Here is an 18,158-nt window from a genome sequence, read left to right as displayed (position 1 = left end):
GGGGGGAGTGACATGCACCAAATGGTCGCCAGTCGGGAGTCACCGCACAACCCACAAGTCAATGACTTTCAGTCATATATGGGCCTCCTCCTGCTCCACCCATCAGCTCCTGATGACAGACTCATTTGAGGCAGCGCTCACACTGCAGGCGTAAATCACCTGAATCTGATTTTTTTTGCTCCTGTGTGACTCAGGTCGGATGCTTTCATGTGTGAACAGCACAAGTAACATTCAATCAATCTAATCAGCTACGAGCGCCTTTCAGATAAAGGGCCACATTTAAAAAGCCATGTGAAAAGCCAAACCAACAAAAATCAGATCTGAGGCACGCAGTGTGAACGCAGCCTTAATGTTTAAGTAGCAGCCTTGAAATATTTCATGAAACTTTCAGAAAAAGTGACAAAGATGAAAGTTATGTTTCACCCAGACACAACTGTAGGGAAAATGTAGTAATGCAGGAATAATATGTCCATTTACAAAGCTTGGTTCGCCTGCTCAGATAGTTTAATTAACTTGATGCAGTTTTTGAAGGGCTGCATATTGTTCGGAAAATCAAATAATCACATCATAGTTGAATTTAATCCCATAGATCAGAGCCGACTCCTCCAGAGTCCTCGTCTTGTAACCACACTGCCCTCGGCTTGTCCTCCCTTGCAGACTCTTAATAATGCAGTTTGTTAGGTCAGTGAGGAGCAAAAGGGGGGCGGAGGGATATATCATGACATACTCAACAAAACAGGGGTCACAGTTTATCCAGCAACAAAGCCAGGTGAGAACAGCAGCAACTCTGACAAGTACAAGGAAACACGAGGTGTGTGTTTGCATTCAAATGTGGCCGCACTTAAATCCAGGCTGCTGCAGAGGGTTAACTGTTTACGTTCCAGGCAATACAGAGAGGAAAGGAACTGTGCAGGCACGGGGAAAGGGGGGAAAATTCACAGGCAATAGTCCAGTTCTTTCATTGCAAACCTTTATCACATGATGCAATGAGTGGGGCAATGGTGCAAGCATTGCAAAGGTGCGATTGTGTGATCTTATTTAATAAGCTTACCGCGTCACCCTAAGAGGTTCCCCAACAATCACGAACCATCGGATTCATGAGGGGTTGCACACACCAGGTGGTGGAATAATAAGAGTAGTAGAAAATGGAGAAAAAGAAACAGTTTTTCATCTATTCAGCATCAAACAAGTCACACCCGGGCTTTAGAAACAGAGGACTTACAGCTGGTCGAGTGGGCCGGGCGACGTTCTTTTCATCTTGTTTTTTGGGGATGTTTTCAGGACGCTGGAGAGGTGATCCTTCAGATTTGGAGGAAGCTTTGAGGCAAACAAAAGGAACAAACGTAAGTGAGGGGAAACAGAATGGAAAAAAAAAGGGTTCGCTCTTTAGGTACAAAATGTTTTGGGGAATGCTTCAGTAGATTTATTCACTCAGCTGCAGGAAAACAGGCACTAATGGCTTCAAAGTTTTCTTTGGTGTTAAAGAAATTCACTTTAATTTTAATTTAATTCACTTATTCGCAGATGATATGCTCGCCTGCAAGTCAGGTCAGCTACACGGCCTATTGGGAATAACTCTTATCCTTCATGAATTAAAAACACAAAAGTTATCAAAAAAAAAAACTCACCCCCTGTCAAGACATGAGCTAATCAGACCTATTTCGCTTTTTGAACCAGGCTAAAAACATGTTAATTTACTGTTGTAAAAACAGGCTTTTTTGAATGGGTGTGTATGTGACTTTTGTGGCATTGGCCACATTTTCCACTTGGAAGAAACTAACCGATTGAGGCAGAGGTAGATCAGCAACTTCTGTGTTTTTCAACAAAAAATTGTGTTTTCGTTTAAAGGGTAAGGCGGCTTTGGAGAGAGAACTTTATCAGCTTCTTCAGTTTTTTTTTGTTTTAAAGTCTGGAACAAAATTTTTTATATTTTTCAGCTCTCAGTGGAAACAAAAATAACTTTTAATGGACTTTGATCTGCCGATTGGTGCAGTGGGGGCTTTGTAGCCGTTAGAGCTCATGTTTATAGTGTTTGTTCCCCAAAATATGTGAATACAAAGACCATGTAAAACAAGACTGAGACTCCCCATTTGAATCACATTTCATATTTTCTATAACAATGAGCAAAAGAAGAACTGGAGTGTAAGCAGAGAGCAATGCACAGTTATGATTAGGAACCGTGTTTTTGAAGTAATCATAATAATGTAGTCGTGTCAGTTCATAGAGTGAGTGAAACAGGGCCGTGTACAGTACCAGGGGACTCACAGCGTGGCCTAAAGCGGTCACCAGGACTGGCCTGAGAGCTGGAGTTAGAGGAGCCAGACGAGCTGCCGCTGCCGGGCCGAGGCTGCAGCTTCTCCACTCGGTCCCACAGGGGGCGCTGCTCCACATTACTGTCACAAGAGAAGAAGAACGCCACATGAACACGATAATACAGAATATTTTTAAGTTTTGTTGTGTTTCATTTGATTTCTTTCGAGTTTTGACACTTTGCAACAGAAAAGATCCTTTATGAAACCAAAATACAAAATGCAAGAGTATATAAAACAATGCAGTGTATAAAGACTAAACAGCTGTTTTTTCTAATTCTGCACAATGGTGTTGGCATTGGCAATATAAGAAATTAATGACAACACCCCCTTACCAATTTTTCACAATTTGGAGGTGTCTTTACGTACCCGGAAGCGTTCCTCTGTCCACCCTGGTTCCCGGGCTGTGAGGGAAGAGGAGACTCTCGGCGTGACAGGACTGGAGACCTGGATGTTGTCCTCACTGGGACCTGAAGGAGACAGATTCAAAGATTTCTCACACAGTGATAACAACAAAAACATCGGCTTATTAGATAACAGACTCAGGAATCCGGTGTTGCAGCAATAAAAGAATTCCCTGCAGCATGATCATACTTACCCTTTAAAGTGTAAACAATATGAATACATTTAAAATGTGACGAGTACAAAAGGAAACTATTCATTTTCTCGCTGAGGAACATTGAGCATATTGGAAATTACTGTCAACATTAAAGTGTGGTCGCTAGGCGAAGCTCTCTGGCAGAACAAGAGAGCAAACCCAATTAAACTTAATAAACCTGTATTGTGTTTCCTTTGAAAAGTCGGGCACAGGGAGGATATTTTTAGAGTAATGCATCACCTACTAGAGAATTATGGTACAAGAGCAGCAAAGACGGACCTTTGCAACAACCCACCTTCAAACTAAGAGCACACCGAGTTAAAAAAAGATACCCGTATGTTTAAAATCTCTAAATTTCATGTTTATTCCAAGAAAGGCTTCAAGATCAAGTTCATCTCACTTCAAATTTGAGGAGGTTTAATTTCACAGGAGAGTTTACGTTGACGTGAAATAAAAACACCAAACACAGCAAGCGGACACAGACAGGCTGATGAGTGAATTAATGCAGCATGAGGAGGCGTGAATGAGGGAGAGGAGAGGGGAAGGAGGGGGGGCGCCTTACCTTTGGAGGCACCTCCTCACTGCTGGCCTGGTGTTCGAGTCTATGAGGGTGGTGGAGGGGAGGTTGGGGCTGGGGGTCAGTGCGTGCGGGCGATTGGTGGTGATGGTGGGGGTCCTGGGAGCGCAGGTGGAGCTGTGCAAAATTAGAGGCGACGCCGGCGGTCTCGCTGAAGGACTGGGAGCGAGAGACGACGGGCAGAGCAGGAGGAGGAGAGGGGGCGGCGCTGTTGCTACTTTTAAGAGCAGCCAGGTGGGACCACTGCACCTTTTGAGGGGTGAGGGGGGGAGGGGACAAGAGGAGGAGGGAGGGAGGGAGGGAAGGAGGGAGGGAGGGGAGGTGAAACAAGCAGACAACACAGTGAGACATGAGGGAAGATGTGCGTGGTTTTAAGTTTATACACATGCATACATACAAAGCACAAAACAACATGATGATGTGTTCACCGCAGAGTGACCGTCTGGGCTTTAGGTTCATGCAAATGCTTAAAGGAACAGTACAACATATCAGAAAAATTATTATTTGCTACTTGCTGAGGGTTAGCAAGAATTATATCAGTAAATATAAATGTAGCCAATCCGTAAAATATCTTATGATAACACATTAACTGGAGTGCTTCAAGAGATGTTGGTGAGACCGTTATCTTCAGATAGATATAGTGTTTTATCATTCCTTGATGAAGATATTTGGAGCTGCTACAACAGGCTTCCACTAGCGCAGCGACATCTTGAAAAGAGAACATAATGTCACACTGCTCTCAGTTTTGATGGTGGTGGTGGATGTTTTCAGAGCAAATATTGCGTAGCCTGTTGTTATTAAAAGAGTTAGATGCAGGTGTCCAATTAGTTTGGAGATGGATGCAATTGCAGAAATTAATTTGTTGGCGTTCGCTGAGCAGGCAAAAGAAGAAGAGTTTTGCATGATAGTGCGACTGATCCGACTGTGCTTCCTAAATCCCAATGCATTCATATATAGGATGGGTTTTACACCGTTTGTAGCGGTGGGGTTTCAAAGATAGTTTGCAATTCTAGCTATGAGTGAGAGAAGAAGTCCGAGCTGAGTCAGCCTTTAATTCCTCCTGGACAGTAACTTCGCCAAATGATGAAGCTGTGCCAGAAAAAAGGTCTTTCCTGACTCGCTTTATCAAAAAAAATAAAAATGAAGGGGAAAAAAATGCTTGAATTGCAAAGAAAACTAAATTAAAGAAATATGAGGCTACAAATATTCAAAGTTTCAATTATTCCTTTCTAAAAAACATACAAATATTGCACATTTAGTTACAGATTGGTTCAGAAATAGATCAGTGATGAAGAACTTCACTGTCAGCTCTCCATTGTGGCCAACTGAAAATAATCATCTTCTCAACACGGATTAAAAACATGTTGTAATGAGCTTCATTTCAGACTAGATTCTTCTCCACAAACTGTGTGGGCACAGAAGGACAAAGACCTCAGACATGAGTCCAACTGGGTGAGAGGCTTTGTGCTGTTTGAGCACATAAGTCTGACAGTGAGGGAGGACGAGAGCACCGGGAGAAAAAAGGAAAAAAAAAGGTCAGAAGAGGAGAAAGGAGGGACGAGTTACCTGAGGCTCCATGGGGCGGTGCATGGCGGACGCCTCGGAGGAGCCGCCGTTGGAGAACGGTTCAGATGAACGGGGAGGCAGAGGGGGCTGCTTGGGAGGAGGGGCGGTCTGAGGGGAACCCTGAATGTTTTTACGGTACCGCTCGTCAGCCTGGGATGAGGGAAAAGGAACAGGACATAGACGGGATAAGGATCAGGGGAAATACGAAATAGAGATAATCGAATACTAGGGAACTTCTTTTAATTTTTTAAGTAACTGTCATAAAGATGAATTAAGAGCACTGATCAGAGAGTAGCTGAAAGTGCATTTCCCATTTAAACCCGTATTTGTAAGAAAGAAAAGTTGTGGAAAAAAAAGGTCCATCTTTAACTGGAATCACCTTTTAGTCCAGAATAAGCCATTTTTAAACTGAACGAAAAATGGTTCCCATTTCCTTGTTTTCTTCTGATATTTTTCCCCTATTAGGAACTGTTTTTTCATACCCAGAACACACTTTTGACATTTGCTGACATTTCTATAAAACATGCTTGAAGCCTGTCAAAGGCAGCCGTACAGACAGGTATATGTGCACAGGCGGAGGTACAGACAGGACCACTGCAAACAAACACATCCTTGAACATGTAGGGAAAGAATGTTGTTAATGACACTGTTGATGACAGGAAACATTGCTCAGGTGTCCTGCATGTTAGTCTGGGCCTCAGCCATCGACATGCAACGGCCCAATGAACACACATTGTGGGTCAGAACAGCCACGTTGAAGAGTTATATTGAAGGTCGGCGACCGTAGATCAAGAGATAATCCTATCACTTGTAATTTACGGAGTTCTAAATGAAATAAGTCTTTAGTTTTTGGGTGACAACAACTAAAATAATCGATTTTAGAATGAAGTCTAAAAGATTTCCTGTTGCTTATTTTAACACTTGACTTAAGTTCCCCCTGTTTTCAGGGAAAACCAAGAAAGACACAAATACTCCAAACATTAAGATGGTTTTAGTAGTCAAGGAGACCGGCAACAGTGCAAGTGAGAGCTAGTGCCAAAAGAGAGTAAAGGAGACACGAAGAGGCTGGTTGGGAGTCTGTGGGTGTCCATTCTCCATTGTACAGCCTGCTATGTTTTATCTAAAAGAGTCCGACTGAGACTGCCTGTATTGTAACTAATTTCTTTGGAATAATGCCACTGCATGCTTAACAGAATATAACAGAGGAATCTCTGAACCCATCAAAATCCAGACCTCTGAGTACGGTTAAATGTTCTTGTAGAAGCTATAAATAGAGATAAGGATAAAGAAAACCAGTATTTGCTGCTCGCACCACCTCTATTTTCACTGAAGACAAGCAAGAGGAAGAAGCTGGAAAAGAGCAGGCAGCGGTCGACACAGGAGGTTCACCTCTCTGACAGGCTGAGGAGGATGACTGACAGCCTCTGCGGGCCTGTCGGGCTCCAAACCTTCTGCCTGGGGAGGCTCAGAGTCAGGGGGGCTGTCAGTCTGAGGGGGGCTGGGAGAGTCTGAGAGCTGGTTTGGGGAGGTCTCATCTGTGTCGGTGTTTTCTGCAACTGAAGCCTGAGATTTAGAGCTATCCAAAGGGAGCGTCTGAGGGGCCGAAGAGCCTCTGGCTGCAGAAACAGGAAGTGAGTCAGGGACCTGAGTCTGAGGGGATGCAGTGAGGACTCTGTCAGGGGGCAGGGTGGAGGTCTGTGGAGGTTTGTGATGGTCTGAGGGGGGTTTTGTCTTGTCTCCGGGCTGCAGCTTGGGTTCGTGCTGCAGCGACAGCAGGTACGCCTGTTCCTGCTGCAGCCGCTTGTGGAGCCGCTCGGCCTTGCGCTGCTCCTCGAGCTCTCGCCACTTGAACTCCTGTTGCAGAGTTTTGGGTTGATTCAAGGTGGAGAAAAGAGACGGCAGCCTGCCTTTGCCTGACTGAAAGCAGGGCCACCTTTTAATTTCGTTTTCTCAAAACACATTAATACAGAAACACTTTTGCATTAATAACCCAATCATCCTGATTTACACTTGAGTAACTTAAATGTAATCACACGTCATATTTAAGCCATTTGTATCTGTTGTTAAAGACTCATTTTAGTGTAATAATCACTGGCAGGTTAGACAAAAGTCTTGATTATATTTAGTGTGGTGTTTCTGTGTGTGACTGACCAGCAGCATGGCCTGTTCACGCAGCAGCTGCTCCTGCAGCATCTCCAGGTGTCTCTGCTCCTCCTCCAGCTGACGTCTGATGTATTCCTGGTAATCACAACAACAAAAAAGTGTATCAAGTAAAATACCTAACATATCCAGCTCCAATGTTGTTGTCTTGCCTGTTCCAATAACACATTAAACATCTCACAGGAGAGATTAAAGTCCCGAGTAAACTATGACTGAAATCAAATGTTGAACTTCAATGATAATGTTTTTCTCAGACCTCCCTCAACCCCGAGGATTTGTACACCAGAGCCCTCGAGTGGATACCGGGGTAAAGTGATGTCAAAGTAGAATTTATTTTAGGAGTTCACCTGTTCGCGATCATTCCTTCTCTTCTCGTCTTCAGACCGTCGGCGTTCCTCTTCTTCTTTGCGTCTACGATCCATCTCTTCAATCCGCCTCTTCTCCTCTTGCTCGCGGCGACGCTGCTCGCGCTCCTGTTGCCTCCTCATCTCCCGCTCACGCCGTTGTTGCTGTTGAGGCAGACGACAGAGCAACGTCAGAATTTCTGATCCATCAAATCAGATTGATCTTAGGAGAGCTCTGTGTCAAATCAAACAAAGAATCATATACGAGATGGAAAAACTAATTTTACCTCCTCCAGTCGCCTCCTCTGCTCCTTCTGTTGCTCGATACGTTTCTGCCTCTCCGCCAGTAGTTGGCGCTTGTACTCCTCCTGCTCGCGGAGCTGCTGCTCCTGGAGAAGCTGCTGGCGCCGGAGAGCCTCTGACCGCTCCTTGTTCTCCTGCTGCAGGCGGATGAAGTCACGGCGAAGAGTGGACTCACCGGGTACATTGACAATGGAGCTGGATGGACGGAGAAATCAGGACGTGAAAGATAAATCTGAGAGGTACAGAGTTGAACTGGTAGTGACTCAAATTAGAGAGAGATTTGAAAGGGGGATTTGGGTGTGAATCCTATTTGACATATATTGGGTTGTAAGGCAAATGAGTTCAAAAAGTTTTCAGATCGCTCCAGTAGATCGATTTGGGATGGTGGCCACAGGAAGGGCTGTAATGACTTCTGCGATATCTGTCAGAGCGGAGAGGATTGCTAATAGTTGTCACACGTCTTCTATTGGACTGATCAAAGAAAAAAACACAAATTTTAAACCAAGGTTGATTGTCTACATTCGCCACAATGCCCACATTGTTTGTACTCTTCTGTGACTTTATTGTATTAAAGATTTAATAACCATGAAACAAAACAGAATCACACAAAGTAATCAAATGAGGCAGTGGTAAACCAGCAATCCCCATGTTGTTCAAGGTAGAATTACTGCTTTAAGTGTCTTGCCCTAGGACACATCGGACACTTAGCCACAGCCTCGTGGTTTGCTTGCTTCATACTTGTCCCTACACAATTAAACATGAAATAAAAATAAAAAATAGAAATGACAAAAACTCATTCACCATACCTTGGCTCGCCTTCCTGCTCTGGGGGATCTTCTTCCTCCTCCTCGCTGCCACTGTACTCGTACTCGGTCTCATCTGTGCAAAAGACAGAAAGAAAGAAGGAAATTGAAAAAGAGAAAGAAATGGGGGTTGAGCTTCTACTTCTACTACGTCAATTACAGGAAAATAAACAAAGGAAGGTTTTGCAAAAAAACATTAGTTCAGGTTAACTTGAACTTAAAGTTAAAAAAAGAAAAGGTTTAAGTTTTAGATGATGAAATGCATAATACAGTACATACACACAAAGGTTAAATTGGCTTTCTGCGCCAGATTTAACATGAGATACTCTATTTCACATTTTCTGTGACAGTGAATAAGACAAAGAAGCAAAGTTCTATGCTGGCAGGTTCAGACAGTCTCACCTTTCTCTCCCCTCTTCTTCTTGGTCCGGTCGATGTGGTCTTTGAGCTGAATGCGGACTTGCCTCTCGTTGGGCTGGTCTCGGATGAACGGGTGCTTCAGCAGCTGCTCCGTCGGGGGACGCTGAGTGTAGTTCTTCACCAGAGAGTTCTCGATGAAGCTGAAAAACTTTTTGGACCTGCGGGGAACGTGGAGAGAGAGTCGCAATGGGTGACGTTAAAAAAGAGACAGTAGATGCCAGAGACAAAAATGACCAACCATGAGAGGACAGAGCACGTCCAGAGATCTTAAATTCAATTTGATTACTGCAAACAAAATCTGAGTGAACCATCCATCCTGAAAAACACTCCCTCCATGCCTCTGAAACACTCCGCTGCATGACAACAGCCTAATTGAGATTTATATGTGTAGACAGGCGGCACTCAACCTTTCATCACTGATGCGCCATGAAAACGCTGAAATATGGGGCACAGTGCGAGGCAATTATCATCACCAGTGCACCTGCAGCCGTTTACATGTGGATTTGATTCACTTTTAATTCAAATTCAAAAAGGAAACAGTTAAAAAGAAACATCCTACAGCTTCTGGAAATGTGGTTTATGGAAAAGTAAAGCAAATAGGATGAACAAGACGGACAACTCAGGTATCATACAGAAAAATCTGAGAGACGATTAACGACAATAAGTTTTACAATACCTAGAAAAAATTTATTTTGCTTTTTTCCAAGACTGTGTGAGCTTGATTGGAAATGTTCCTGCCTAATCACACAAACAACAGCACGTCTGACAACCAGAGACGTGGAGCCGTAAGCATAGAGTCAGAATCAAAGAAACAAGTTTTCAGGTAGTATAATGCTTTTAAAATGCATGATATCAAAAAAGCCCATTAGACCCGAAACTTCAGTCAAAAAGCAGAAACTATTCAGAGATTTCTCTGACTTTTATTATTTTTTTTCATTCAGCGCATCACTGCAGTGTTTGCCAAGAGACACTGAGCGTGCCAGAGCAGGTGTACCACAGATGTGCAACTCAGCAGAGCTCGGAGGAAAGCTCTGATTCGGGCTTCTCTAGGAACCTGATCTGAGGTCAGAGATAAAGTTACACACAGAGAGACCAAGAAGGAAGGCCAAAGTTTAAATAACACAAAAACATATAAATAAAACAGGAGCTTTTTATAAGGGTCAGAAAAAGAACTGAAAAAAAACTTTCTTCTGGTTTGTACTCACCATTTTTTAGATTTGAGCCTGGGAGGAGGGTTTCTCGGAATAAGGAAAAGTGCACGCATAGGGTGCATGTCACAGAGTGCTGGAAGGAGATGCACAAGAGCAGAACATTAACAACATTTTACGTCACACAAAATCGTGCTAATATGAACAGAATGGTACTCACGTGGTGCTCCTTCAGCCATTTCAATAGCTGTGATACCAGTGGACCACAAATCACTCTGCAGGGAAAGACAACGCCCAGTCAGCAAAACCGCAACAACGGGACATGTTCAGACAAATCAGCGAGTTCACAGGTGCGATACACCTGTTTTACACGGTTATGTAAAGCAAAGTTTTCAGTGAGATTCTGTGGAGGCTCTTACTCTGTAATCGTAGGTAGCGTCCGGGTTCTCGTCGCAAGCAATGACCTCCGGGGCCATCCAATAAGGAGTCCCGATGAAGGTGTTTCTTCTCCCAACTGTCCGATCCAGCTGAGCGCTCACACCAAAGTCAACTACAAGGAGGGTGAACATTGCTGTCAAGGTGTTGTACTCCAAATATTTAAGGATATCAAATGTGAAACTACATTATCGGTCCAAAGAAATGACCTCTCCAGACAAGAGGCTCCTGCAGACAGTGAGATAGTAACAGTAATTGCATGTCATACTGAGCAAGATGATCCTGATAAAGGTGCTATCTGACCCAGACTGTACAAAAATCAATTTAAAGGCAAGTAAGACTGTAGAAGGGACGCCAGGTAAAGCGTGACATCAGGTCAATACCCCCCTTTAACCACCGTAACACTCTCACAGTCAGTGATAGATTCCTACCTGAATACACTTCTTCAGTCATAACTTTTGGTTAATTTACGTTTAAGATTCTACATTTGTCTTTCTATCCCGTCTTTTCTCACAGCTTTTAAGTCCACGCTCCGAGCAGAGTTCAGCTACATTGCGATCAAAATGTAGTGACACTATATTGCTTGTGTTGTCAACATGTTTTCGTTACTTAAAATAGACACAAGATGCCTTGTTTAACAGAGTGTCTTCAAGGACAAACCAAAGATTTATCCATGTTTGTCTCTAGTTTTTTATTTTGGTACAGTCAAAATTCTCAGATTGTAAACTGACACTTCTGATCCTCTGCAGCACAACAAAAGCAAAAGCTGAACATGTTTTAAAACAGTGAGTAAACGTCATGGGAGAACTCACCTAGTTTGACTTCAGCATTCTCTGTCAGCAGGACATTCTGGCCCTTGATGTCTCGGTGGATGACGTGGTGGGCATGAAGGTGGGCGAGACCCTGAGGAGTAGAGACAGATACATAACATTAGCAACTGAGGAGAGGAGAGGAGAGGAGAGGAGAGGAGAGGAGAAAATGACTCTCACTCTGAGGATCTCTCTGGAGATGTAAGCGATCCAGTCTTCCTTCAGCTGGTTCCCCTTTGTGTTCTTCACCAGGTCCGTGATTGAGCCGGCTCCACAGAACTCCATCACCAACTAAAAAAACAGGAATATTGATCATCAGAGGATCAGAGGATGCTTAGTTGAACTGCTTCTACACATTGCTTAACTCTGTGGTCGTGAAATGGGCTGTATTGGCTGCAACACAATCAAATCAGTCATTGTAAATGTTTTTTTATTTTAACTGTCAGGCTCCCAAAGGTAAAGAACTCAAAGAGGCAGACCTTTCTGTGAAGAGAAAGAACCTTTTTAAATCCGGAAACAGCCGATACGTGACCCTCTAAAAAGCTACCAGACTGCATAAACAAAAACAGTCATTTTATCTTGAAGAAAACCTGTAGCTGCTTTTCTGCTGCTGAACCAATTGATTCGATTAGCGTGTTAATATGGTGTTTAAACGGCTACTTCTGATCCAATACAAAATCTATGAAACACACAATAACACAAAAAGTCTGTGATCGAGGCAGCTGTATATCAGCACCCCCCCCCCACCCCCAAGTCTTCTGCGAGGTTAAAATAACCGGTTTTGTTAATGGAATCTGATAGCTTTAAAGAAAGCATGGTTATGTCTGTTTCTGGCTTAAACAAAAGCTTCATACTTTTATAAAAGTTATTTATGGAGGAACACTTATAGGGGGAAGTCATTAAGATCTTAAATTGCTACCTTGTTTAAAAATATTACAACATTTTCTTCAAGATGACTGGAAGAACTCAACATGGTAGCTACATGGTTTCTTCTTTTCTTCATCGTTTCTTACTGAATTCCTTGGATGGATTTGAGGACTTACCCATAGCTGGTCGTCGTGTCCCGGGGGGCTTTTCTTAATGAAAGCGCCGTAGTAGGTGGCTATGTTTCGGTGGTGGGAGTACTTTTTCAGCATATTGATCTCAAGTTTAATCTCCTCCTCCTCATCCTTGAAACAGAAAAAAAAAAAAAACAGAATCACACACAAGTTACAGAGATAGACAAGATGGTGAAATTTTAAAATCCTTGTGTGGGTTTTTGTGGCTTTAATCATCATTTGGCTTGAAGTGACATTTCAGTTCAGACTCAAATCAGTTCACTTCCATATTTAGGGTCATATCAATGTGACAAAACCCTGGTTGTGGCTTTATTTCCGCATGACCGGGTCTTATTCATCTTGAATGTCGGACTCTGCTGTACGACAATGCAGCAGGAGTCGCCCGTCTACTCGCAAATGATTCCTTTGTTTAGGGATTAATGATGCATGAGTGAGTCTCACTGTGGTGGGTTGACGTGTAGCGTGGCCATTATTGGTATTCCCTTGTTAAAAAATGAATAAATATACATTAGATAAATGGTTCAACACAGATATAAATCAGGATCTAGTGGAGATGAAGCCAATAATCAGCTCTGAATCAACACAACACATTCAAACAAACAAACAAGCAGGTAACAGCAGAAGTTGGCCGGTAAACTCTCGTGGTCTGCAGGGTAAAAAAATACAGCTTTTCATTAATGCAATCTGGTGACGATTAAAGGAGTGAAACAACAGCTGTTTCTGTTTATAAAAAGGTATCAAATCTCAACTGTAGCTCTCCTTTTTGTTGTGATATTAAAAACTTTGTGTCCGAGTGAGTGTGTCAGCAGCAAACACATTGTGCATTAAGCTTAAGAAAATGTGATGCATCCTTCACGGTTCATCTATCTGCTGTAGGTCAAAGTGATCTGCTGGAGAAATTATAAAACCTACTGCACCTTTAAGTCATTTAGACTCTTTTTTTTTTTTTTTTTTTCAAAGCACTCAAGATTAAAAGTACCACAACCCTTCAGAGACCAAGCGGAGGTAAGCTGGTCCACTGTTGTTTTTTTTCCTGCTATTTGTCCCTACTGCAGCGCGCCTTGTATTACCCGACACACAGTGAGCACGCCAGCTTCCTTCCATCGTTTTAGTACCACAACCCTGTTTAAAAAAAAATGACGCAGTGTTTGCTGTAAATGGCCCTTTAGTGCGAGTAAAAGCAGCAAACCTGTCCTGAATCACATCTTGATAAAAAGGTCAGAACTAGCTGCAGTGCTTTCCCTCTGCTCGCATCCAATAGAAACTTGACAATGATTAACCGTGACACAGTAATTGAACACATGCAGGGATCAGCCTGTGTTCCTCTATGGTTACACGGCTTCTCCTATAGGAAGTACAGTAGGAGGAGGGGGGTGGATAGAAAAGGTGGGGGGTGGCTGTGCAGCATTATCACCGCAGGCTACAATGTGTGGGGTTTGCCTCTTTATATTTACAATAATGTCGTATTTAACCAGGTTTAACATCAACAGTAGAAGACAATTCAGGGACAGGTGATACTTTTTGTGCATGTTACAAATCTGTAATATGAGCAAGCAGAATCTTTAGTAAAATGGCAGCAGGGTGTCTGTGCAGGCGGCCATACTGCTGCTGCATGACTCGTCTGAGTTGACGTAAGCCTTTCTGTTGTACACTGCACACCCCTTCTACTCCCTCCCTCCCTCCCTCCCTCTCTTTCCCATCCTCCCCCTCTCTGCTCTGCTTTGCTGTGCAGCTGTTGGATTATCACACCACCCCGGCAGAGAGAGAGCCTTGCTGCCACAAGTCAGGTGTGGAGGAGGTTAGGGGAAGAGTGACACAATCATATGGTTAAAAAAAAAACAGTGAATGAGAAGAGGAGGAGTGGAGCTTTGTGAGATCGAAGCCAAGAAGATACAAGGGGGAAAAATGCGTCATTGTACTATGAACATAGATAAGAAGTTACTAATCTGTTGTACTAGGTCAGCTACAACATTTGTGCATAATGCTTTAAGATAGATCACTTATAAGAAGGTATAAGCTGTACCTGACTACATTTTTTAAATTATTTTCTGAAATTTTTCATCTCCTATTTTCTCAATTTTTTTTGTCTCTTGCCTATCGTTTTCCAACTATGTGTGATACAAATGAACATCTGTTTCCAATACAAGGATCCAACATATGCAGACCAAACAATCAGCAATATATGCCTAATGTAACTTTCCATTTCTCAAGTTTTACTGCTCTCCATTCTTTTTCCTTTTCTACAGTGAGTGTCATAATTACATTTGGAAAATGTCAATAGAAACAAGTCTCTAAAACGGTCTTGTGATTCTCTTCATTTCGACCATAGACTGTAAATATTGATGGACAAAGCCTGAGTGACGTCACCCATCTGTTCCTGCAGGGTGACGGTCTCCATGCTGGAAATGCTGCCTCAACCTAGCTTTCAGTCATCCCAACGACAGGCTGAGAGCTGGAGCTGAGGCAGGTTGGCAAACCGTGCATGCTCACTCGGCATGTGTACATTTTACCAGTTGTATGGAGGCATGTGTATAGCAGACATGCTTTCAAACCATTGAATGCAGTGAGATGAAGGTAAAGCAGTCTGATAACTCTCTGATTAATTTGTTCCATATAAGTGGAGAAAAATAATGTTTTTAAGGATTTATTTTAGATTTAGAAAGGACGTGTTACAAACACAGGTGTTCTGTAAATCATGACGAACATCAGGCAGACATAGCTTCATGAGGACATACCTTATGAACTTTCATTCATCATGCTGTCAATAAGTTAGGACGATACTGTAGGTGTGCTTTCTTAGACACGCACTGTCGCATTAAACAGGAAACGATTGAGTAACACTCTTAACACCGGTTACATGATAACAAATTAGGTGAGTGTGTACACTCTGACTCATCATGACGTAGGCTGATGTGAGGAGTGGCGGCAGGCATGTCAGGGCAAACGGTGTCTGTGCAGCTGAGTCAGGAGCGTCTTTAGGGTTGTGTTGATTGCGATGCAGGTGCATGTTGAATATGTTGCGCTGAATATTGGGAAATCTGTTTTTATAAGGGTAATGATGCACGGGGGGAAATTAAGCTGACGACTGTAGACGTCTCCCTTTTCTCTCTTGTATTTGTTGCAGTCAGCATGCTTACACACTCATTGCTATGGCCTGTGTGGGTGTTTGGCTCTTCTGGCCTTCACTGTGACTCTGAAACCTTCTGCTTTGTGTTCCTGCATATGTTCATGTGTGGTTCATGTGTGCGTTCCCTCATCTGCAGATGGGACCTCACACAGCTGAGGGCAGCATGCTGGCCGCTAAATGACGCACTTCGCTCAATAAGCATCCTGTTGCCTCTACCCCTCCCCTGCTGTTTATAATGGAGGGGGCTCATTACAAATCATGGCATTTTTCTTCTCTGTAAGCTTGAAAACATTAAGACGTCAGAGCCAAAGGAATGTCTATTCAGTTTAATATTTACCAGACAAAAGCTAAGTCTCAAACATAACCGGAGTATGATGTACTAGTGCAGATATCCTTTTCTTTTTTTCGCTTCGCAAACCAAGATGTAAAATTTAATTTGGGGGGGGGGGGGGGAGGGGGGGATCATAATGAACAAAACTCCAGCAACTACCTCATCGCAAAAACGCTCCATAAATACCTGACATGACTAATCTGTAAATCTCAGGAAAGACAGAATGTACCCGATAAAATGTGATTGTGAAACCAGGTTAAAACAACCTGTCGACCTTTCTATCAAGTGGTACTATTGCGTCCAGGGACGGGAATCTTTGGGTGTCTCACGATTCGGTTTCAATTCTTGGGGATTCAGGCTTCAAAGTCTATTTATGAATGAGTCCATACTTCAGGATCTACTCCGTTCATCTGGGAGACTGGCTGAATTTCTTGTTGCTCCATTTTCCCCACCTCTAATTGTGTCTATTGCAGACCTATTGTTCCTAAAAAAATTTTTTTTTAAAAAGCCACCTGCCTTTATTTACATGTTGGTGTGAAGCTGGAAAACATATTATTCGACCTTACCTCTGTGACGTCCATGACTTTGATGGCAGCCAGCTGTCCAGTCTTGACATGACGTCCCTGTAAAAAGAAAATGAGAGGTGAATACTCGGTCAAACACTCAGTGTGCTCTCATTCACTCGTAACACTGATGATTACTAGGCTCAGGAAGGCTGTGAATTAGTGTTTCTGTCACTAACACACATGCGAACACTTTCCAGTCTTTATTATCCGTTGAACTTTATGTTTTTATCGCAATATTTAACACTTCATCACGCGTCGTATGTTTTCCTTTAATCGAGCAGGTCTGGTTTGATGAGCGGCATCATCTGAAAACATTAACTGATTTCTGTGAATGTTTGGGAAATTGTTTTCTAGACATTAAGATGAAAATAATCATGAATGAATACAGAATCCATGTTTTTCATTGATCATCTTACATTTCACATGGCAATAAATCAACTCCAATGTTTGTCGTTCCCATCATCGTATTACAAACTCAACCCAGATGTATCCCACGCTATAAGTAAACCTCCTATATGCAGTATAGTGCATACCACAGATGAGCACGTTATTCCCAAGCTATAACGCCCCAACATTCCCAGACTCCTTTGCTCTCCTAACACCCTTCTGCCACTCCTTACATAAACAAAAGGACCGAAATAGAGGCCTCTCCTACGCCCCTCCCTCTCTCTCTCTCTCCTGCCCCAAGAGGAGCTAAAACGTGGGACATTTCTGGCCGAGTGTGGGTATTCCCCTTCTGACTCTTTGGGACGACGCTGCAGTGACAACGCTGCATCTCTGTGTCTCTGTGTGAGTGCAGCACTGGTCACTGCAGCAACTGTGTCAGGAGAAGTCAATACACTGAGCAGACCTTATGCATGGCTGCAGAGGGACGATGCACATTCAGACACACATATAAACACACCCTCTAACACCATCATCTCAGCCAGTGCATTCCATAGTCAATTGAAACTGTATGGATTATTACAATAAAAGCCACGTAGGCTTAGGGGCCCTCTCTCTTTTCAGCGGGCAGGAGAGAGGGGGGTTAAGAGGGACACTTTACAATGCCTTTAATCCACCACACTTTGATCCCAGGGGTCGCCAACACAAAAACAACACTGGAGCTGACATTACGGCTGTCAGCTCCCCGAGCGATCCTAGCTGCCGGCGCTGATGGCTGCTTTGGCCCGCTTCGCTGGGTTCACTGGTCACAGATGTTACAGAGAGGAAGTCGGTCGTCAACCTCAAACCTGTGATTTGCCCGACGCCACCTAAGTGCATTTAGACTCAGGAAGACGTGAAAGCGTAGTCAGAGGAGTTATCAATGAAACTAATCAATGAGAGGGGAAAATATTTCTTCACATCTACGAATGCATTAGAAGAGAAAAAAACACTTTTCATCTGGTGCTTGAAAATACCAAAGCATGTTTATGAGATATTTTAATGCAAAGCACATGTGATTACACAAATCCTTTACTATAAATCACTGAGCTGAAACAATCCACTTTCAGTATTGATGTCTGACAACAGTTGGAAGTCTTAACATTGTTTTGCTATTCAACTTCTTATAACAACTAAAAAGTTACGTTCATACTCATCTGAACACAAGAAGGAGTTTTGCA

At 43.0% G+C, this 18,158-nt stretch overlaps 1 protein-coding gene across 17 annotated transcripts in view; it reads right to left on the bottom strand.

Annotated features, from left to right (window-relative positions):
- The window catches only part of LOC132959405 (mitogen-activated protein kinase kinase kinase kinase 4-like), a 39,602-nt gene that overhangs the window by 9,857 nt on the left and 11,587 nt on the right, over window positions 1-18,158 (bottom strand). For 6 of the 17 annotated variants that reach the window (XM_061032364.1, XM_061032373.1, XM_061032367.1 and 3 more), the window contains exons 3-20: window positions 16,555-16,611; window positions 12,516-12,641; window positions 11,653-11,763; window positions 11,476-11,566; window positions 10,648-10,778; window positions 10,449-10,503; window positions 10,286-10,364; window positions 9,063-9,238; window positions 8,664-8,736; window positions 7,842-8,052; window positions 7,558-7,719; window positions 7,202-7,288; window positions 6,440-6,967; window positions 5,051-5,200; window positions 3,470-3,733; window positions 2,679-2,779; window positions 2,254-2,393; window positions 1,223-1,317 (exon numbers count right to left, since the gene is read on the bottom strand). In XM_061032364.1, coding sequence (XP_060888347.1) covers window positions 1,223-1,317; window positions 2,254-2,393; window positions 2,679-2,779; window positions 3,470-3,733; window positions 5,051-5,200; window positions 6,440-6,967; window positions 7,202-7,288; window positions 7,558-7,719; window positions 7,842-8,052; window positions 8,664-8,736; window positions 9,063-9,238; window positions 10,286-10,364; window positions 10,449-10,503; window positions 10,648-10,778; window positions 11,476-11,566; window positions 11,653-11,763; window positions 12,516-12,641; window positions 16,555-16,611 — 2,637 coding nt within the window. The remainder of the gene's footprint in view (window positions 1-1,222; window positions 1,318-2,253; window positions 2,394-2,678; window positions 2,780-3,469; window positions 3,734-5,050; window positions 5,201-6,439; window positions 6,968-7,201; window positions 7,289-7,557; window positions 7,720-7,841; window positions 8,053-8,663; window positions 8,737-9,062; window positions 9,239-10,285; window positions 10,365-10,448; window positions 10,504-10,647; window positions 10,779-11,475; window positions 11,567-11,652; window positions 11,764-12,515; window positions 12,642-16,554; window positions 16,612-18,158) is intronic. The other 11 variants (XM_061032379.1, XM_061032377.1, XM_061032378.1 and 8 more) reach the window with 6 other exon arrangements.

This window comes from Labrus mixtus, chromosome 24 (assembly GCF_963584025.1).
Source record: "Labrus mixtus chromosome 24, fLabMix1.1, whole genome shotgun sequence".
NCBI classification, from domain to species: domain Eukaryota; kingdom Metazoa; phylum Chordata; class Actinopteri; order Labriformes; family Labridae; genus Labrus; species Labrus mixtus.
The sequence above is the reverse complement of the archived record's forward strand: the minus strand, read 5'-3'. Positions and strand labels throughout refer to the sequence as shown.